Source organism: Lemur catta, chromosome 4 (genome assembly GCF_020740605.2).
Source record: "Lemur catta isolate mLemCat1 chromosome 4, mLemCat1.pri, whole genome shotgun sequence".
NCBI lineage: Eukaryota > Metazoa > Chordata > Mammalia > Primates > Lemuridae > Lemur > Lemur catta.
The window spans coordinates 90,678,756-90,701,581 of record NC_059131.1 but is presented as its reverse complement, the minus strand read 5'-3'; the positions used below and the strand labels follow the sequence as shown (position 1 = coordinate 90,701,581).

The window sequence follows — 22,826 nt, the reverse complement described above, 5'->3', positions numbered from 1 at the left end:
CAAGCCCCAACCTCCAATCCTCATGGAGTGTTGGCTCTTAGCTCACAAGAAAACTCTGTTTCCTTGCACCTGTATAAAAAGTTACTAGGATTTGATTTGTGATCTACCTGGAATGCCAGAATTCTCATTTGTTCACTTTGACTTACCTCTGTGCCTCTCTAGATTCCCTTTTGGCATTAAGATTTGAGAAATATCATCTATTAACAAGTTAGGATTTAAATAAAGTGTTTAATGCCTGGTAGACTCAACAAAACATAAAATGGGCCCTCTGTAGTAGTAATCTAATCTATCTGGAAAATGGATAATGGTGTTTACACTTGCAAATACTTAGTATTTGAGCTTTTGGCATAGGTGGTTGGTGGGAGGAAATAATACTTAGGAGCAAAATAGTGTACTTTCCCCCTGCAGATATGCTGAATGTAATCCTTCTGTTTCTCCCTTACAGGATGAAAACATAATGCGCTCCATGCAGCTCTTTGAAAACGTGATTTAACTTGTCAAATAGTTCCTCAATCCAACAGACAAATGTGAACTATTCTACCACACTTAACATTGGAGCTACCACTTTTAGCATAGATTGCTCAGCTTTACACTGAAGCATATTATGCAAATAAGCTTTGTTTTAATATAAAGCAATCCCTACAAGATTTTTTTTCCAGTTATAATAAATTTGCATCCTTTTCATAATGCCACTGAGTTCATGGAATGTTCTAACTCATTTCATACTCTGTGAATATTCAAAAGTAATAGAATCTGGCATATAGTTTTATTGATTCTTTAGCCATGGGATTATTGAGGCTTTCACTATCAGTGATTTTAAAATATTAGTGTTTTTTGCTACTCATTTGTATGTTTTCAGTCTTAGGATTTTAAATGATTTTCTAAAATACTGACATCTGCATTTAATTTCCAGAAATTAATTTTCATGTTTGTATGCTGTAATTCCATTTATATACTTTAAGTAAACAAGATTACTACAATTAAAAAAAACCTACATAGTCCCAGTTTCTATGGATTTGCCACCATCTGTTAAAGATATTAATTTATCTGGCATTTTTAATGCCACTTAACAAATTTGTTTATTAACAGATATCAGCATATGCCTAATAAGTTATTTTAATAAGCATTTCTTAATTTTCCATAATACATATTACAACAAAGGCCTACATAATATAGATAATTTTGGATTTGTTCAATCTTACATGCTATTTTCTATCGTATCATTAAGTGGAAGTTCAGGAAGGCATGAAACAAAGAAAGGATGTTTACAAATGTATGCAAAAGGTCAGGGTATCTGTCCCCAGTACATAGTAATGCTTGATAAGAAGTAATCCTTAACAGCATTAAAGGCCAATTCCATCTCTTTCCCCTGACTTCCTCATAGCATGTTTATATTTCAAGCCATTCAGGAACAAAGAGACCTTGGCTACCCCAATGCCTACTGGGAACAAACAGCAAGCAAAATTCACTTTGAAAACACCAGGGATTCCCTTATATTGAGAGCTACTATCAAGATGTAGTACAAAATGAATATAAGTGCTGAACAACTCATCTGGATTACATTATGATTTAGCTCATCATAAAACTCCAACAATCCAGATTCTAATGATCTTAAGCAAGACTATCTATATACAGTTGCCACATTATTGAAAATATACACACCTTCTCTGTTTTGTAGAAATATCACAAAGACCAAGAGGCTACAGTAGGAGGAAATTTGCAACTGTCTTTGCAACAATAAATCAGGTATCTATTCTGGTGTAGAGATAGGATGTTGAAAGCTGCCCTGCTATCACCAGTGTAGAAATTAAGAGTAGTACAATACATGTACACTGAAATTTGCCATCGTGTGTTTGTGTAAACTCAATGTGCACATTTTGTATTTCAAAAAGAAAAAATAAAAGCAAAATAAAATGTTTATAACTCTACTGTCTATGTTATAGGTTTTTATTCTAACAAATTTTGCAATTACTAGATTAAAAACATTACCTTTTCTTATGGCATTTTTGGGATCGTAGATATCTTTCGGTGGTGCCAAATAAAGTAGGAAAAGGTGTGCCAGAGGGCCCAGGAAGAACAAAAGCTCTGTGAAGGAGGATGAGCATTTCTGCATTAAGACTCCTCAGAAATTACCTGCATTCTTTCACATAACAGCTGTGAGACTATATATCTGAAATGAGAACTGCAAAGAGGTCACTCCAAGTGTTTGGGAGATAGAGCAAGGAAAGGGCATTCTCTGATGCTTCTGGGATGCAACCTTGCTGTTCCCACATACAAGACTGATTTCTCACCTTCATCCTTTCCAAAATATTGGTCTGCTTTGGATTTGGTGTGGCTACTCAAGTCTGTAGGCCTCTCTTCTTGTCCATAAGATAGAAGGTCTTACTCTTGTTTTCTATTTCTCTTCCTCTACTCCTCTCTTTTGCAGAGTAATCTATAGTTAGCTTCCTCTACATCAAAATTCCAAACTACATCTGTAAATTATGTCTTAAAAGCTTTTTTAAAAAACCAAATTGTTAAACATAAGCAAGCAAAACACAATCACTGAATGCATACAAAAGTTTTAAGATTTTAATTTCTGAATATATCTACATCAGCATTTTCAGACTATAAAATGCAAAAATAACATTTACTTACATACAATTAACACCCAAAGTTTAGGTAGTTTTAACAAATTGTAATAAACAACATACTTGTAATAGAATTTAAACAGTCAAAAAAACTTTCTTAAACTAGACTACTCTGGAAAGAAGTTTTCCAAGCATTCTACATTATAAAATACATATTTACAACCAATAATTAATAGTGCATTCACAAATGTTTGTCCACTATTCTAAATTTCTATAGCATCGATAAATATAAAACCCAAGAAATGACAAAATATCTATAATAATAAGTGCACAGCTACAAACTGATTACAAAAGAGGGTATTATAAATAAAAAGGCACTAGGTAATAAATACAAACACATCTTACCTTGTAAACGCAATAACGGTTCTTCACACAAATGATAAAAATATAAAACATGAACCCTACAAAATTTTACTATTGTATAACTTCTTTTAATATTAATAGCTTTCCATTATTAATAGCCTTTTTGTTGATGAATAACTTTTACTATGATTTAGTGTGATTGTGTACACTCAACTTAGTAAATAATGAATGGTGGTTGTGATTTACAAAAGAATAAAATGAACTATTTGAATAAAGGTTCCATGGGTACCCATGGTCAGTGTTTGACACATGTTACCAGGTAGTAAGATGATTTTTGTTGGCTCCCTTCTTCAACAGCATATGGAGCAATATGTTGGAATTTTAGATTTGATGATATTAAGGCTTTCCTGTCAACAGAAAAAAATTTAGCATCATTAGCATCAGGCAGAGTTCCCCTAATAGGTATTATATTTGCAGCTGTATGCCTATAAAGTGTCCAAAACTCAAAGCAAACAAAAAGGGAGGAGAACAAAATGATAGAATAAGATGTGGCTTTTTCTGGGTTAAATAAAATAGCAGGTTTTTTTTTTAAAGTATCGAACTAAGAAGTAGTTAGAAGCCAGACTACCAATATTTAAATTCAGCTTCTACCAGTCACTTCACTGTCAAACCTGGGCTAATTACTTCTCTGGGCCTCAGTTTCTTGATTTTTAAAGGGGGATAACAACAAAATCTACCTCTGAAGATTCAATGAGTTTAATGGAGAAAAGCTCTCAGTACCTGCCACATAGTAAGTTCTCACATACTCAGTAAAGACTAAGGCATGTGTGTGTCTTCCTCAAGACTAATGAGCATATCACTTAGAAAAAAATTAAATCAGGCTAAGAATGAACTGATTTAAGACAGGTAGTAAAAAAAATCAGTACTCAAAAAGCAATAAAGTGATTATCTGTAATGGATATTTTTGTTCCTCAGGAGTTGAGTTTATCATTGTAATATACACAAACCCTAAGAAATGTGAAACTGCAATACTAAGAACAAACTTTTTTAAAGACATATTTCTAACATTTAAAGAAAAAGATACATAAGCTTTTAAGTTCTTAGAAAAGAAAGAAGAGTATTCATTAATTTCATGAAAGACTACAAAGTACCAAAGCAAGCACAATAATAGTTAAGCCAAGAGAAAGTCTTCGACATGTAATTGCAATAGAAAATGTTCTTACTATTATTTCAATTTTTACTAAAATATTATGAAGGACATAAGGAGGAAACAAGAAGAGAAGTCAGAAGAAAATAAACAATACTTAAAAGCCCTCATAACTACAAAATCTTTTTTTTTAAATTCCATATTACCAAGACTCAAAGCTAATGAGATTGAGTGGCTCTAAGAGAAAAATCTGCTATCTCTGGGACCCTGGGTTGGTCAACTACACCCTCTGCATTCCCTCTCCAAATCTTAGCCTGCTATTTCTAAACTTTATTTACATGCAAACTATCTGTCTTCCCACACACATCCCCATGAAATGTAACATGCTGGGCCTGTCCCCTTTCTGTCTCATTTCCCATATTGGTCCAAAGGATATTGGAAACCACCCATGGAGAGTTTCAGACTGAAAAGCTGTGCCATCATTATTTATCATCTGTTTACTTGCATTTCACAGGGGAAGAAAAGGCAAATACATTTTGCATTCAAATTCGGAAAACAGAAAGCACATTTGCAAGCAAGAAGAATTTCCTCTGTGCTGAGAGGGCACACAGGATTAGCTAGGGGACGGTTCTGCATATCCCCTCAACAAGGTGTCTGAATGCTAATTCTCTGCTTAGGACTCAACACAACAAAGCAATTCATTATCTAGTAGGCTTAGGTACATCCTCCTCTTATAAACTTTATTCTAAGCATTCATCATGGAAAGAATATAATCAATATAAAAAGTCACTGAAATTGGTCAAATTAGGTAATTTAAGCAGTGTTTAAACTAAAATGTATGCCATTTTAAAATTGTATACAATCACAGATTTTCTTATAATTAATTCCTTTAGAAAATACCTAGAATGAAACTAGGTTCTGCAATGTTAAGATAATCACATGCAATTCTATCACTAAGATGTGATTAAACATAATGTCCAAAAACAAAACTCCTATATGGAAATATTTCTAAGACTAGATTATCTAAAGACTTATCTCAAGTGATAAAAATTCAATTAACCTAGTGATTTGACACCATATAGTAATGCAATTCCCCATAGTCTTGCACCTTAAAAAGTTAGGATAATCAACTGGAGTGTGCATATGTATGTGCACACATGTAAGAGTATGCTAGGCATTCGTTTACACAGTAGTCCAGTTATTTGGATGTCATTTCAATCTTTGATTATAGAGAGATTCTAAATTTTGAGGCAGAAAAGATGGCAAATGAAAGAGGAAAAAGTATCTTTCTTCAATGAGCTAAGTTAATCCTTTGGTTTTGTGAACTTTCTAATGGTCCAAACAAAAATATCTGAAGTACTTTAAAGAAAAAAACTAACACTGCACCACACGGACTGCCATGTAGTAAGTGCCATGAATGTGTACAAGCCTTGTATTTCTACAACCTAGGTTCGTGTCCCAGTGCTTGAAAATGGTGTGACCTAGGCAGGAGACAAACTCTAAGCTCTAAAATGAAAATAACAATATCAATTTCACATGGTTACGTGTGGCTGAAATGAAATAGTGTATACTAAATATACAGTCAATTTTGTAATATGACTAAAAGTAAAAAAAAAAAAAAATCACGAATTAAGGAATAATGTCGTACTTACACTTCCACCATGCTGTTCTAGGTTCTGTAATGCACTGGTGATTGGCTCCTTGAATTTCTTGTCCCTTAGTCTCTTAGAAAGCTTTTAAAGTAAGATTGGGGGGAAAATGAAATGATATTAAAAAGTAACAATGTTCATCATTTGCATAATCAAAACTTCATAAATGCTCCTTAATTTGTTTAGATTTCAAATTGGTTTTTTTGTTTTTCTTTTTTTTGAGACAGAGTCTGGCTCCGTTGCTCAGGCTAGAGTGCGTGGCGTCAGCCTAGCTCACAGCAACCTCAAACTCCTGGGCTCAAGCAATTCTCCTGCCTCAGCCTCCCGAGTAGCTGGGACTACAGGCATGCGCCACTATGCCTGGCTAATTTTTCTATATATATTTTTAGCTGTCCATATAATTTCTTCCTATTTTTAGTAGAGATGGGGTCTCGCTCTTGCGCAGGCTGGTCTTGAACTCCTGAGCTCCAACAATCCGCCCCCCTCGGCCTCCCAGAGTGCTAGGACTACAGGCGTGAGCCACCGCGCCTGGCCTCAATTTGTTTTTATTTCAAGCAATACTGTAACTGCAAATCCAGCACAAATGGGCCTACTCTGTGGATAACAAAATGTCGAGTTACAATGCAGGTATAACATAGCCAAACACTGCAAGTCATATAGCCCTGGCATGCACAACAGAAAAAGCTCTGACCTCTAACACCACCTGGAACCAATAATTCCTTCTCTATGAACCAAGAAGACCAGGACATAACTAGAACCTGAACGTGGGAACTCTTTCAGAAGTGAGGGGTCCATTGGCCCAGAAGATCCAAGGCTAAAATCCACCTCAAAATACCTTATCATAAATGGCCAAATCTGAAGCCCTCCAATCAAACCCTGTCAAGGTAACATACCTAAACCCTTTCCCTTGCGCTCTGAGCCCATAAACTTTCCCCAGACTCCAAACTGGGGAGATAGATTTAAGCTTGCTCCTGTCTCCTTGCTGGCCAGTTTTGCCACAGTGTATTGGCTTCTGTGCACATTGCACAGCCAGTCCATTTGCTCAGTAACAATACTAATGCTACAAAATCTGCTAAAGTATGATATCTGAAGTAAGTTTTCTATAAAATAGCATACTTTTCCATTTTGTAATTTGCAAGAGCATTTAGAAGACTATGATAGAAAGTTAAACCTCTAAAACATGTATTTTCCCATATTAAAAAAAGGAAAAAAGGACAAAGAACAGAACATTTATATAAACAATCCAGTAATAGTGACAGGTAGAAGAATCAAACTAATAGCCACAAGACCACCCATCCCAGCAAATGTCCTCAATGGGCCTCAATTGGAAAGGTAGAACTGTGATCAAAATACATGCTCCAGCTCTGAACTATAGAAGAATACAAGCAGAGAAATCTTAGCTGTGGATGCTCCTAGCCAAAACTTTAATGTTTATATCAGTGAGCAGTACAGGACTACCCTTGCCTAAAGAAAGTCTGACCCTTACCTTTAACTCCTGTATGGTAACTTTTAAGCTCTCAGAATCTCCTGCCAGATAAGAATTAACCTGGAGTCTTTGGGACACACCAGAGACTATACTAACAATGTCATTTATGGTGGGGGCCTTGAGCCGCAGGCTATCACCTTGACCGACTTCTGGAGAAGCTATAGACTAATGCCAACCACATAGCCACACAGTCAGGCCCGCATGGCAGACTGCAGTAAAAACCCTGGACACCAAGGCTCAAGTGAGCTTCTCCAGTTGGCGATACTCCATGCATGTTGTCACACATTGTTGCTGTAAGAGGTAAGCACTGTCCACACAACTCCACTGGGGGAGGACAACTGGAAGCTGCACGCCTCACCTCTCCTGGATACCACCATTGTGCCTCTTCCCTTTGCTGATTTTAATCTTTACCTTTTTGTCAATAATAAACTGTAACAGTGAATAACAGCTTTTCTGAGTTCCAGGAGTCTTTCTAGCAAGTCATTAAACCTAAGGCTAGTCTTGGGGATCTCCTGAACTGCACAGTGTCCCAGTCAGTGTATATTTGTGATAAGGCTTAAACTTATACATATCAGGAAAAGTCTCTTCTTGAAAGCAATTTACAGATTAACTAAAAACTCACAATGAAACTTAAGCAAAAAAAGATGAAAAAAACAGGGCTTTGGTAATACATCGTTACACAAGACAGTGTATAAGCACTGCTCTCAATTCATAGCTAGTCAACATAAGCACAATACTATTATTCTGTTCATCAATCTTTACCCATTCAACTTGTGCCAACTTTTTATTACAACCCTAAATTATGCTCATGTATACACTTTCCATTAAAAACTATTGAAGAGAAAACTGTTCATTAGTAAAATGTTTTATGAACAACTAGGTTCAATCTCTGTATTTTTTGGTTAGGATGATGATGTTTTTTTTTAAGGTTTTAAGTTATTTTAAAGAATAATTTGAAACCATTAAATCATGAAGAGATACGGATGGTGCATGACACATATATACAACCACTCTCTAATCTTTGCAGTACTTACACTGGTGAGCAGATGTTTCAGATGGTCATTTAGACAAGGACCAACAACAACACTTAACTGTACCAGGGCATTCAATCCTCTTTCAAACACTTCATCATCCGAATGGACCTGTAGGGTTTGTTATTTAGGGGTGCAGAGGCATTGGGGAAAAGAAAAAAAGGAAAGATGGGTTAGAATAAAGGACAAGCAGGTGGAGAAAAAATAAGATTAAACATTTAAAATCAGAAGATAATCAGCAACACAGAATTTAAAAAATAACTCTCAATGCAGGACATCAAGAAGCAAAAAACAAAATTTCAACCAGATTGAGCATTAATTAAAATATATCTAAGCATACAGAAAGGCTGACTTGAGGTTCATTACTTTCTCTAATTACTCAAAATGTCCCTTTTTATCTTTAGTACATGCTCCAAAGTTATCTTCAAGGATGTAATCACCTGGCCCTGAATAATAGTGGCCTAATTCTGCACATATATCAAAACCACAGTTAAACGACTAATTTACAAATAATTTGAAGGGGAAAGAAGGCATAAAATATTTTACATATATTACAGCTTTCTTTTCTATCATGTGTTTTGAAATAGAAAGTATAATGAAATAAATGACATACCAGAGCTGCCCTTAGCACAGGAATCAGTCTAGGTAGCAAAGGAACAGTTTTTTCAGGAGCACTTTTAACTAAAAGTAATTCTTTAAAAGCTTCCTTTGACACAAAGGTATATGGATGTTTGGTTTCCCTCAGACCCTGCCAAAAAAAAAAAAAAAAAAAAAAACACAATTTACTACCCATTTTGTTATACTAATAAGAGAAAAATTAAATCCTTATTAGCCCAAGCAAAAATCAAAAGGTTGATCATTATCATTTTCCTAATCATGATATATAATTTCAGCAATTACAATTTCAATCACACTGAGAAAATGTGGAACAAAGAAATACAGTCATCCCTGGGTATCTGAGAGAGATTGGTTCCAGCACGCCTGTAGATATTCAAATCTGTGGATGCTCAAGTCCTTTATATATATAAAATGGCACAGTATTTGCATATAATCCATGTACATACTCTCATATACTTTGAATCATCTCTAGATTACTTATAAGACCTCATACAATGTAAATGCTACATATAGAGTTGTTATACTATATTGTTTTATTTGTATTATTTTTTATTATATTGTTATGTTTTCATGTTTTTTAATAGTTTTGATCCGCAGTTGGTTGAGTCTACAAATGTGGAATCCACAAATAGGGAGGGCTGATTGTACATGAGATAGGAGGAATCTCTATCCACGGAAGGGAAGGAACAGGGAAAAAGAAAGGAGAGGCAACAAAAAATAAACAAAGTAAAAAAGAAAAGAAAGTAGGAAGGAAGTGCAAAGCAAGGAAAAGAAGGAAGAAAAGGAAGGTAAATAAAAATAGAGAAAGAAAGGAGGCAAAAACCTCACTAGGATACTAAAAAAATTTATATATACTCCTACACAGTCTGAAAGTCCAGTAAATTAATCTAAACTGTATAACTGCTCCTTAATAAATACATAACAATTGGATCCCCTGCCTTTACAGTGATTTTATAACTTGTTTAATGAGTTTCTAAAATATAGTTCCTTCACATTTAAATATTTTATATCGAGATATTTAGAAGGCAAATATTGTACTACGTGCACAAAGCACTGTAAAATTTTAAATGTCATTTTTAACACTGGAATGAAATATAAAAATATGAAAAAAAGACTTGTATAGATGATTTCTCACTATGTTTTTCACCCTAAATGCACTAGAAACAATTGGTACTCGTTTATGATTTAACAAAGCACTGTCAGTCAAGAAAAAAGGGCCATCTAACATTTTTTGAAAAGATAAAACAAAGCAAAATGAAACAACAACAACAAAACTATAGCAAACTCCTTCAGTTTGACTAATTATCTGTGAAGTAAATAAGTATAATCAGCTGCAAAGTCATACTCAGAAATACTAACTTTCAACTAACTCAGCCTTTAGACGTAACTATCTGCTTCCATATACTGATCAAACATTTTCTGTCCTTGATGCTATCATGCTTTTAAAAACTATGCTGCCAAACACATGGGCATCATTTTGGATCACAGGTTCTATGATCTTAGGAGTACCTGTTCATTTGAGAGTGAAGAATCTCCAGTCAAAAGCTGAAGTGGATTTCAACAGCAGTTTTTCTGTCACTACTCTCCCCTTGGCACATGAGTAGAGGGGGAGGCTAAAAATCTACTCAGTACAGAAATAAAAGCATTGGTATTTGGATAATACTTGTATAAAGGGCTGACTTTATGTGTTTTAAAGTCAGAGTCCCTTTAAGAACACCTAAATTAAAGCACTCCCTGTGCCCTGTGAATAGCTGCAGCATGCTTTCAAAGACATCATCAGTTTTGATCAGTTTAAAAAATAGTTTGCTATCATGTATAAAAGGTTTAAAGTTTCAAAAAGAACTAAGGAAACATCACTAAACTTTATCATTTTAATACCAACTTTAAAAGGTTTTAATCAAAACTGAATTTCAAAATAGGCTACATATGAAAATATACTGCATGTAATATAAAAATAATTCCACAAGCTGAGCTATAATTTAAGAAAAGCAAAAATTTACTGAGACAATTTGGCAATCTTTGCTAGTATCTGGTGAGTCCACTTAAGAGCTCTCCATTTGGAGAGCTAAAGGAGGAACTGGAGATTTTTGATGTTTCATTATAATTAAGGAATCTCAACTGGCATAATTATCTACTTTGTTCCTGTTCTGCTCCCACTTGGCCCTCTCCACTGGTTTTACAGGAAAGGCAAGTGGTTCCTTTAAATAAAGAAAACATCTGAATTCTTTTACTGTCATATTTTTACTTAGACCATTTAATCCTATGTGACTCATTCTATATACATGGCATTGCCTATTAAAATTAATATCATCCAAGCCCTAATTTAATCATTTGTTTCTTAACAATGACAAAATGGTCCTTAACTATTAAAGAAAAGCAAGTAACTAAAAGTTTAAATATGGTACAACTAGTTAATTCATTTCTTAACTTCTGATTCTAACAGAAGATATCAATGATTCACTTGAAGCTAAGACTCCAGCAATGTTTTTTTCTGACACAAATGTTACATAAAGGAATCTATCAAAAAAAAATTTTTTTAGTCCTCTATAAAAACCACCTCAATGATTTTTACTGAAATGTATAAGTAGAGCATAGAGCTAGAGATTTCTCTGAAACGACATTTAGGTAGTTAGCATCGATTCACCAGAAACACATCATGTTGAAACGACTGGTTGTATGGAGACAGAACAACCGCTTATCATTAACTGACGTAGTTTTAAGAAGTAATCCTTGATGTTTTCATGATTTGACTAGTACCAAAAAACTTCCTCCTCATTACGATGCCATTTTCCACATATTTAGTTTTTGAATTAAGCATTACTATTTCATCCACTATCTACAAATCCTCATGTATACTAATTCCATATTTATAAAACTGATTAATCAATTTCTAATAAACCTGTAACAATCATAATTAGTTTTTAAGGTGGTACGGTGTTTCAATTCCTATTGTTTGGCTCTTTTTTCAAAAGCACAGAATAAGATTTACTGACAAGCTACAAAATAACATTTAATGCAATTTTAAAAGATTTTTTTTCCATAAATATGAAGGAGAGATGGACTATTTACCTCAGCTAAAGTAATAAGAAGAGGATCAAATGGAAGATTTTCAGGAGGACATTCCCACTGTAATCTGTGTCTTACTGAACCATGCACCAATCTAAAACATAAAAGTCAGTGAATGAAACAAGGAAAATGTAATTATATATTAAGCAATGATCATCAAATACATACTCTTTATAGAGTATAACCATATTAGAATTATCTTGTAACATGTAGGAATATGATGACTTTAAAAGATACTACAAGGACGTTTTATAAAGGAATGTCTATAATCTTACAAATTCCTACTCTTTCAGCAAAATTGTTTGGTAACCCCATATTTTGTTAGGCCTACAGTTTTGGTGCTTAAGCACGTTACTATCTGTGAATCTTAATACAAATGTTCCAGGTGATATCTTTCAGTCATAATTACAACACAATAGATAACCTACAAAAAATGAAAAATGCAAACAATCAAAATATAATAAAAAAAATGTTTTATAAAGAACATTGTTTTTAAGATATAGATCATTGGACCTTAACACTAATAATGTGATGGCAAACCAGGTTTTACCCGTTAAAAGTGAGGCCAGGAAGGTGAAATGCCCTATGGAGGGTTACAAAGTGGTAGCACCTGAATTAGGGTCTGCTGCTGCTGCTTTTCTTCTTTTTTAACAGCCTTTATTGAGGCATAACTGACATGCTGTAAACTGCGCATACGTAAAGTGTACAATTTGATAAGTTTTGATGTCAGAATACATCCAAGGAATAATCATCACAATCATGACAGTGACCTTATTCATCACTCCAAACATTTCTTCATGCTTCTTTGTAATCGTCTTGACTTCTTGCCTCCTCCTTTGACCTATTTTCATAATAAGAGGTCTGTGTAACATTGTTTTTACATTTTTGCAACAATAAATTGCTGTGGCAGGTGTGTAAAGAACCTTAAAATAGGGCTTCAATTCAGAATCTAAATATGAAATAGTAACAATAAATTAAAGAATGTTTCTTGAGCTTATTTTTCACTCCAAATCTGAAAATACCACTCAAAAACTGTATTTCTTGAATTTTGGAGAAAAAAGTTGTGATTATTCTTTCCACAATGAAAATAAAATTGCCTATTGTCTAGAATAGCTAAACTGGATATGCTGTGAAGAAATAAATGCTTCTTAGTAATAAATCTTAAAATAATATCATACTATTAGTAATCTATAGTTTCCTTTAAAATAGTTATTACATCTGTCTAGAAAGGTGGCAAGAAATATACTGAAAAGCAAAAACAACATCCTTACTAAGAAATATAAACATCTTCACTAAATTGCCAATTTTCACTTTACCAATAAAATAGGACTTTTTCTACTTGCAACTTGCCCAAGCTTGTGAATGCTTACATTGATTGTTTTTAAAAAACAGTTCATTCAATTTCTTAAATTGTTTTTTTATCATAGACCTTCAGTAGTTATATTTTGGAATTAAAATGGTTTTCTTTAACAACGTCCAGGGATCTATTCCAATCCAACAGCCAGTGTGAATAAGTCACCTTTATTTCAACCTCACTAGTAAATAAAACTTTCAATACGTTTAAACTGAATACAGTATTGATTTTACATAATTATTTTGAACAATATGGCCAGTTACAAATCGTATTGATTTTACCTGCATGGTATACCGCCTTTAGAGTAAATAGCTGCAAAAGCAGAAGGGGCTCGTGATTGTTCAGCAAACTGAAATTAAAAAAATGAAAATATTGCCATCATCTCCACTTTATGATATCTAATCAATTTTAATCCTTCTTAGGTCAGATACAAACAGCCACCCTGACTTTCAAACCACCACATTGGTATCAAGTGCATCATTCCTACTCAGCAACATGAATGAGAAAAAGTGTCCATCCTCTCAGTACCAGTAATAACACAAACACCCTTTGTACATTTTCTTTTATCCCTAACTTGTTTCAGAAGTCTTGCAAGTGGCTGCAACCATATATGGATTGATAGATGTTTCTACCCACTTCCCCACTGTGACCTTTCAAGGTGAGGGCTAAATGGAGAAGAGGTGTTAAGTACAGGGAAAATGGATTTTTTTTCTGCCACTAGCACATCTCCTACTTGTCATCAAGCCAAATATGGATGGTATGTATGGATAGTCATAGAATCTGTGTAATTTCTCCAAACTGGCTTCATGCTTCTGTGAAAAACAAAGAATTGCATTGGGCAAGGATGAGAAAGTTGAAGATGGAGCATGATTCTCCAAACATATGCCTGGATATATCTTTTTAGATTATGTAACTTCATAATTTTTTGGTTTTGCTATATATTATTATCTTAAAAATAGATTAATTCTACACCTGCTCCCAAAGATGATTTAAGAGATGGTCAATCACAACAGTTAAACCATCACAGCATAAATAATTTCAATACAATTGATCAGCATAATTTCAACACAATTGATTTAAGCATTTAGGCACAAAAAGTAAATGTTTTATCACATGGTACTTTGAACATAATCAAATCAAACACAGTTGTCTAACTTACAAAATATTAATACAAATTTGCTAAGGTATTTTAAAGATGTAACTAGCTAATTTTTTTTAATCACATGTACTAGTTTTAAAATATACTTAGAGTATGTGTAAATTTAGAATTAGCTCTTTTTTCCACTGGAAAAACACAGGTGTTTTGAGTAAAAGCACATAAGTAAAAATTCATAAAATATTCATTTACAAAGTTCAATCCATGCTACATGTAAGAATTCATAGCAGTAGACACGTTTCATTGATCTAGTAATAATTTATAAGAAAGAAATATGTTTTAAAAATTACTTTCAAGTAATAATCACATCAGATGAGAAAGTTACTTGAAAAAGTGCCACTTGTATTGAGGGAAAAAACTGAGACAAATTAGTGCTATACTATTAACATATTCTATTGTGTTACCTACTAGCAAATGACCTTACCTTTTGGCTCTACGAGCCATGTGAAAAATCCCTAAAGTTTCAAAAGACTCACACAGACAAAATTTCTGATTGAAATTCTAAGCAATTCCCTTCTTTGCCTTTCAATTTTGTTCCAGAGATAATCAGTTTCATCTTCCAGGCCCCATAGGATCAGGGTTTTTTTTCCCCCTATAAATGGATTAATTCTATCAATTTTAACCATTTTACCAAAATTCTATTAATGTAAAAAAATTTGTTGTCTCATTCAATTTTTAACCATATCACAGATGATATCTCAATTCTGAAACAAGTTATCAACCATACTATGCTAAATTAGTAATTTTAAAAAATTTTTATTCAAGTGAAATATTTAAAATTTACATACTTTTAAGTGCATAAACCATAAGTGAATGGTGAAAACACAAAAAAGAACACACCTATCTTAGACATGCTTTTCTCAGGTAAAATCATTAAACTGTTTTCCAAAACTGTCCTTAATTTTTAATTTTAAGACTTAAGATAAGGTCCACTAAACATTAATCGAAAAAGTTTTTCTTTAAAGAGAATTAGAAAAGTGAAGTATCACCACCATAAACTCCCTCAACTAAATATAAGACAAAAGTGACAGCAAAGAGGCATCAGGGCCTTCTTCAGGTATTCAATCTCCTTGACACTGTGCTTCTTTCTAGAAAGAAGCAAAGGAACACAGATGCTCAAACTATTTGTCATTTTTCTTTTACAAAGTCAGACACTCTCTTCCTGGCCTCACACAGTTCACTAAACCCTCGCTTAAGTACCTGCCATATTCTACCTGCCATCAAAGTTAGTCAAGAGCCTCAGTCACTCTCACAATCCCCTTCAACAGCTGAAACCACTATCATCTTACCCTACCAAGGGTGGGCATGGGCCAGGCAACGCCTAATGGTGTTGCACAGGTGTGTTCACTTCTGGATAATTCACTATCTACACACTTACAAATTATGCACTTTCATGTGAATAAAAGTCATGTTTATTTAATCTGATTAAATTGTTGTGAGAGGGCAAATGGAGGCTAGTACTGCAGTTAGGATTTCTGGTGGAGCTAATCTGTAGAACACAGAGGAATGGTCAGAGACCTTTATGCAACTATGGAAGCCTGTAAATCATCCTATGGCAACTAAATACAAGTTTATTCATTTGATATTAGGAAGTAAAACAACACAGTAAGTAAAAAGTAAAGTCGATATGCAGTTTATTTTATGAACTACAATGCTCATCCATGAATGTGACAGGACATACCCAAACTGGTTAACACCTTCTCACCTCCACACTCATTCCTACATACATGTGATTAGCTCCAATCTTCACCATGATTACCATACACCCTTCCTTCATCATTAGCTCAAAACTAACCAAAAAAAAACTCTCGAGACAGTATTCAGAATGGTTCAATAGTGTGCTAAATGCCTACTACTTTGAAAAAATCTACTGACTTGGAATTATTTTGGACCCACCGGGTTAATTGTTTTAGGGTTAAGTTTATCACTTGGTCGAGGATGAAGTTTTCTTGCAGACTCTGGAGAACTGGTTGAGGAGGAGGATTTGCTTTGCTGAACTGTAGTCCTGTGTTTTATTTGTGCACTTGATGATGCCCTTTGATCACAGTTACCTGGACAAAACAGAACATCAACAAAAAAAGGTAAAAGCAATAAATTTCATCCTGTATCCATCTTTAACAAACTTGGCCTCTTCTCTTAACAAAAAAAGCTCTGTACCTGTTACTCTGTTTCTCAGCTGTGTACCTCCTGAGCACTCTGATTTCTGCATTGCTTCCCTTTTACTCCTGCAGTTAAATGAAACTTGATTTCAAAATTTGTTTGAAGGAGGATTCATTATCAACATGAAGTCCAAAACATAACAGAGTAAAAGACACAAAAAAGTTATGGTATGGAGCAAAAAAAATACCTGAAAAGACTAATGAGAAGATATGAAATTATGTCAAATTCAATAATATCAATAACAGCAAAATAAAAACCACCTGCAAGAAAACAAGATGTATAAAAATATGCCTTTTTTTTCATTTAAACTGTCAAAATATACTGTTAGAAACTCAATTGCAATCCTCTGATCCCATAGAAAAAAGACTAGATTTCTTAAAAGGGTGGTTGGCACATCCTCTATATTTCCAATGCTCCAAATGTTAACATCCTCTACTTTTCCAGTGACATAATGAACTCTCCTGCCCAATGTACCACAAGCTCTTTAAATTGAACATAACTAAAACTGAGGTTGTCACGCTGAAGTTATAAACTCCTTGTTAATTCAAGGTACTGCAAGTTTTCTGGTCCCCAGACTAAAAATCTTAGGATCCTCCATTGTCTACTTTTCCTTCACTTCCTACACTGAACCCTACAGATGTGATGAACATGTGATGAAACAGAAAGAGGTTTGGGCTCAGATCTGGGTCTGTAACTCAGTCCTACCAACAACCAGGTTTATGAAGTTAGGCAGATTATTTAACTTCCCTAAGCATAAACTTACTGACCCATTAAAAAGGGGAGATAATAAAAGCCTATCAAGGCTGTTCTGGAGGAGTAAATAAGAAGATAGATCAAGTTGCTCACTCAGCAAATGGTGGCTCACTTTTACCTCTTGCATAGTTCCCTTTTCTGCTAATGGGAAGACTCCAGTTCATACCGCAAGATTTCCTGCTTAAATCAATTTCTAAACTTACATATATATACACACACACACACACACACACACACACACACACACCCTCACATACACCCAGATTAATATACCCAACTGTTTGCTGGTATTTTTAGGTCTAACTCCATTCCCAACTTCCATGCAGCCTTTCCTGATTTTCTTGGTTTCTCAAATGTACAGTTCTATGGCACTCTGAGTTTTACACTGCTTCCCTCGTCTTTCTACTTGATTACTCTGTTCTCTTACTTCCATGACACTCCAGTTATTATTCCACTAGCATATTTCCCACTTTATCCCTTTAATACAGTCATTATATACATGACTGTCCCTCAACTACAATGTAAGATATTCTCTTAAGACAACCATAGGCGAAGTCCTCTTCTCTTCCAAATGACCGCATTTCAAATATTTGAGAACACTGACTCTTAACTCCTTCATTTTGTCTTCTTGAGGATAAACACTGATATTTTCTTAAACAACTCTTCACATGAGATGATTTTAATCTATTTGACAAATTAAAAATCTTCAAAAGGAAGACACAGCTCCACTTAATAATAGTTAGCCAGATAATAGTTCAAACATGATGTACCAGATTAAAGTCTGGTATTATGTAAAGGTAAACTTAAATGTAAGATTGTTTCTGCACAAAGAATAATTTTAATTTCAATGTTCTTGATTTAATATATTGACCTTGTTTTCTCATACCACAAGCACATGACTTACTTCCCAATATCAAACTTCACCTTCATCTCCAAGGTATTTCCTAGTACTATGTTAATTAAAATCTCATTATATTTGTCAGATAGTATTCTAAAATATAAGGTAAGACAAGCTTTAAATATGTTAACCCACTCTTGTACTTCTGTGACATTCCACAAAGATTTACTATTGTAAATCTGGCCTCTGTTTTGAGAAGTTCCTGGAGCCCCCTCCAGGAGCTGTAAGTTTCCGTTGGAAAAAACAGAAAATCCACCCATCAGTTCCTCAATTCTATAATTGGGGAAAATTACATGAACTACTCTAAGTGTTGATGAAGACTAATAGGAATATATGTAAAATAATATCTATATAATGGTTGGCACATAGTAAGTGCTCTATGAGTTTTAGCTGTTATTTTCTTTACAATGGTACGAAGTGTTTTGTAGCATTAGTATTACTAATAGTGTCACCAGTTTGAATAAATGTTTCCTTCTTTTCAAAAAATTTGGTTTAACACCTTGGGCTACATCAATTTGAAGATCAGTTTAAGTGCATAGTTAACCACATCAAATCATGATGTACATTTTTCAATACTACCTACCAATTCTGCAAAAGTTTCTGATAGAATTCTACAGCTTAATTACTATCTTTATGTCAAAAAGTTGTTCCTGTAACATACCAATAGGAAGATGTGGCATTATATTTTGAATGTGTTCAAAAAGCCACTGAAACTCTTCATTTGAAAAACTTACATTTTAAACATGGTAGAAAGTTGAGCTTCCAAAGTTCTCAAGTACTCAGGGCAGTTTTTATGTGCAATATGCTTATGTAATTTTCAGCAACACACACAATGATGCACATGTTGCTATGTCCACTTTCAAAACATCCTGAGAGTTTTTTTTTTCCCAAAACAATTACTTTTTCACGTGCTAAAATTATTACTGTCTACCTTAAGGAAAAATTACAGTCAGGCTTCTGACTGATCTTTTGTTGGCGTTTTTTTTTTTTTTATTTCAAAATATTTCGGGGATACAAATGTTTTTGGTAACGTGGATCAGATTGACAGTTGGCCTTCTGTATCTACAAGTTCTGCACAGGTAGATTCAACTAACGGAGAATACCAAAAGAGAGCCAACTGGGGGAGTCTTCCATGGATTTTGGTATCCACCTAGCTAGGAAAGCAGAAGGGGTGTGCTGGAACCAATTTCCCTCAGATACTAAGTGATGACTGTAAGTGCGCTCAATTTCTAAAAATAATATCCACCTGGTAGCATACCACTGAAAACAAGCCTGGAGCATGAGTTACTTGTGAAAGAAAACGCTTAATTCATCTTACCCTCAACAACTCTTTTTGAGTGTTTTGTCATTAAATAACATGTGGAGGATGGTATAATGGGGAAGTGATGGGAAGAAGTGAATGAAGCGGTAAAAAAAAAAAATTGTTGTATTAGCAAGGTCATCCCTTATTCTTTTACAAAACAATGCAAAAATTCTAATTAGATGCTAGAATCTACAAATCCACTTAACGTGGAACGCCTAAATTATGTCACAATACCGGAAAGCAAATAAACCAAGCAGGGCCCCACTGTGAAACTTAGGTGCTGTAAGTTATCTACAAGGTATTTTCGGCACCTGTATCAATGCTGAGACAGCGTATTTTCTATCATTGTTTTGCCTGCTCACACATCCTATTTCCACGCCTGGCTTTTGAGACCACTGAACTAAAACGCTTGCTAAATTCTCAGGAGCAGAGGCCACGTTTTTTCCCTACTCTCTAATCCAGTGACTAGAAAGTTGCAAAAGTGTAATAGGCACCCTATTAAAGCCATGTTCTATTTCTAAAGCGCCTTCAAATCCTAAAGGACAGAGACAGAGCCCAAATAGCCACTTATCCCAATCCCTTTTTACTATAAAGTAAATCCAAAGGGCTAGTATTAAGGATCTTAAAACCTCCTTTCCATCTTCCCAGCCTCCCCTCCTCTCCCCACCATCCACTACCAAATACGCAACATCAGGGCCAGGGTGCTGTCAAAGTCAGAAAATGAGGGAGACACAGAAAAAATAAATTTTAAAAATAATAATTAAAAAAAAAAACAACCAGAGATTTAAAAAGAGGGGTAGGAGCAGGAGGCCAGCTTCAATTAAGACAAACGAAGGCTATTTTGACCAAAGCCGGACCCCAGGAAAGGAGGAAGTCACTCGCGGCGCTCAGGGTCTCAAGGGTCCTTAGCAACGGGGGCCTGCGGCGCTAGCAACAGGCCTGCAAGGAAGCCGGCTCGGCCGCGAGAGCACGGCCGAGACGCTTGCACCCGCGGTCCTCAGGTCCCGGGACCCGTTCCTACCGCGCCTCTCTCCCGCCGCGATCCGCACACCAGCTGCTGCCCCTGGCGGGGCTTTGGCCCGGCGGTCGGTCAGCTAACATCCGCCGCTCCCGCCACCAGTTGTCGGAGTTTTGGAAAATGAGGTTTCGCGCGGCTAGCGCCCCCGGACCTGACGGCGCCGCTCAGTGACGTCAGACGCGCGCTGCGCCCTCTAAGCCAATGGCAGGAAGTCGCAGAATCTTCGCGGTAGAGGGTTGCCCGGCAACTAGGCGCCGGGAGTTCAAAGGGCAGTTCGCGAGCTACGGGCGCTGTCTCTGTGACAAAAGAGCACCTGGAGGGGCATCTTGTCGCAATGAGAGGTCAAGGGAGCAGAAACGATGACTGGCTCTCAGTTCCCTGCGCCTCTTCCTCTCTCCACTGCATGTGCTTAACTTTTATGCTTCTCTCGCTCGTTTACTACTCATGGTTCTCCAGCTGTCCCGCCCTAGGACCTCTGAGAGCTGAGGACTGTCAACTCCCGCCCCAGAGTCTTCAGGGGTGACAGCCAAAGCCGTCTGCCTGCCCAGCTGTGGAATCTCACCGTAGCTTCCTGTCCTACCGGGCCAATTCATAAGCCCAGCTGTGGGAATTCGTTTCCTGCCGTATTTTACTAATCCATACGCTATTGCATTCAACTCCATAATATAATACATATTTTTAATAGTGAAAAGCACGAGGTTTTGTCCTCCAGATAATTTTACTGTAACTGGTGCTGCAGGAAAATGCGTGGCCCTTTGCAAGTCCACCAGCAACAGTTAAGGTTGTCATAGTAAAAACTCCAAGCCCTTTAGACCTGTCCACGGCATTCCTAGGCATTCCGATCTAACATCCTCTTGGTTGCCAACCCAAAAGCCTTAACTTTTTGCTCTGATAACAATTAACTATACAATTGGCATTGTCCGAACACTCCAGGTGATGTAATCCTGTTATGCTCCTGTAGCTCCATTCTTGCTACCTGACAACCACCCCAGAAGCATGTTCATTAGGCTGTGAGTTTCTTCAGGATAAGGACTATATCTTCCATTTTATTTCTCCAGTTTCAAGCATAGTGTACTGGGTATTCCCGAAATACTCTTTAAATGAATAAAATGAATGAGTGCATTCTGTCTATATCTAATTCCTGTAATGTTCTGTGACCTTATGTGTATACTATCTTAATTTGAAAATTTATTATGGTATTTTTACCTGACTTCCCCACTAGACTGAAATTGTCTTCATTGTTTTTCTATCCCTAATGTCTAGCACACTGCATGCTTAACTGTTTTAAAAAAGAAAAAAGATCCTATATTTTATGTCTTCTGCTACTTTTCCCCTATAATCTCTTCCCTACCCAGCTTCCTCAAGACCTATTATATTTTCCTTACTCCTAGCTTCTTCAGTGTCAGATTCAGTAGCATTTAGCTCATGACTTTTTAGTCCCTCTGCCCTGGACTGTAAGAATGATTGGTATCCAGTACTGCAGAGAAGTGCTGTGTATATGTTCTGGCGTTAAGCTAACTGAAACTCACCTTCACTCCTCAACAGCTATGAGGCCTTATACATGACAATTAATCCCTCTAAGCCTCAACTTCTTCACCATCATAGGGTTCTTGTGAAGCTTAAATAAGAACACAAGTATCTGATACATAGGAAGTACTCAATAAGTATTAGCTTGTACAATTATTCAGATGAAAGCAAATTAAAACTAACATGGAGGACACTGCAAGTGGCCAAGTCTCAACTACGTCTTTGTATTAGTATGAACCATGGATAATGGTATGAATTTTTCAGATCTTTAGAATAACCACAATTACCTGTGTAAGCCTCTCCTAATCATAATTAAAACAGCTTCTTTTAGCCTTTCTGTCTTTGTTTTAGGAAATTAAAAAAAAAGGCTCATTGGCATGGCAACTTTATCAAGATATCAGGCAAAAAATGGTGGATGCTCTCTTGAATACACTAGATTGAGAAGCTTGTGGGGCATCCAGGCGACCAGCATGCAGTTAGGTATGCTGATCTAGAGGACAGGAAAGAGGTCTGGGTAGAACTATGGATTTCAGAGCCATAAGCATATATAGACAGTAACCAGATCCATGGGAATAGATGAGATCCTCCAGGGAAAGTATACAGTGTATGAGAGACAGAACACTGATTGTGGACTTCTGTCTTCTAATCCTGTTCTGGTTTTAAGATTTAATTTTCTATTTGAGAGAGAAAGAAATGAAGGGTGGGGAAGGGTGGCATATGTGTCCAG

The 22,826-nt window shown here is 35.6% G+C and overlaps 2 protein-coding genes across 6 annotated transcripts in view; one reads left to right on the top strand and one right to left on the bottom strand.

Moving 5' to 3' along the window:
* KCNIP4 (potassium voltage-gated channel interacting protein 4) overlaps positions 1-1,918 on the top strand; it is a 1,084,926-nt gene extending 1,083,008 nt beyond the window's left edge. For all 5 annotated transcript variants that reach the window (XM_045550452.1, XM_045550456.1, XM_045550455.1 and 2 more), the window contains one exon: positions 446-1,918. In XM_045550452.1, the coding sequence (XP_045406408.1) occupies positions 446-493 (48 nt within the window). In that variant the 3' untranslated portion in view covers positions 494-1,918. The remainder of the gene's footprint in view (positions 1-445) is intronic.
* Positions 1,919-2,622: 704 nt separating this feature from the next.
* PACRGL (parkin coregulated like) lies at positions 2,623-20,739 on the bottom strand. Its single transcript, XM_045550451.1, has 9 exons — positions 20,576-20,739; positions 16,598-16,665; positions 16,337-16,491; positions 13,566-13,633; positions 11,934-12,024; positions 8,860-8,994; positions 8,250-8,357; positions 5,733-5,813; positions 2,623-3,340 (listed from the first exon to the last, which is right to left on the bottom strand). The coding sequence occupies exons 1-9, from the start codon at positions 20,653-20,655 to the stop codon at positions 3,284-3,286; spliced, it is 843 nt and encodes a 280-aa protein (XP_045406407.1). The 5' UTR covers positions 20,656-20,739; the 3' UTR covers positions 2,623-3,283.
* Between the last annotated feature and the right edge of the window lie 2,087 nt (positions 20,740-22,826).

Excerpts from the sequence above, each read along its gene's own strand:
- PACRGL (XM_045550451.1), bottom strand. The coding sequence starts at position 20,655 with ATGTTAGCTGACCGACCGCCGGGCCAAAGCCCCGCCAGGGGCAGCAGC. Across the intron at positions 16,666-20,575 it reads CGCGGCGGGAGAGAGGCGCG|GAGTAAAAGGGAAGCAATGC; the intron begins GTAGGAACGGGT and ends ATTTAACTGCAG. Across the intron at positions 3,341-5,732 it reads TAGAACAGCATGGTGGAAGT|GAAAGCCTTAATATCATCAA; the intron begins GTAAGTACGACA and ends TTCTGTTGACAG.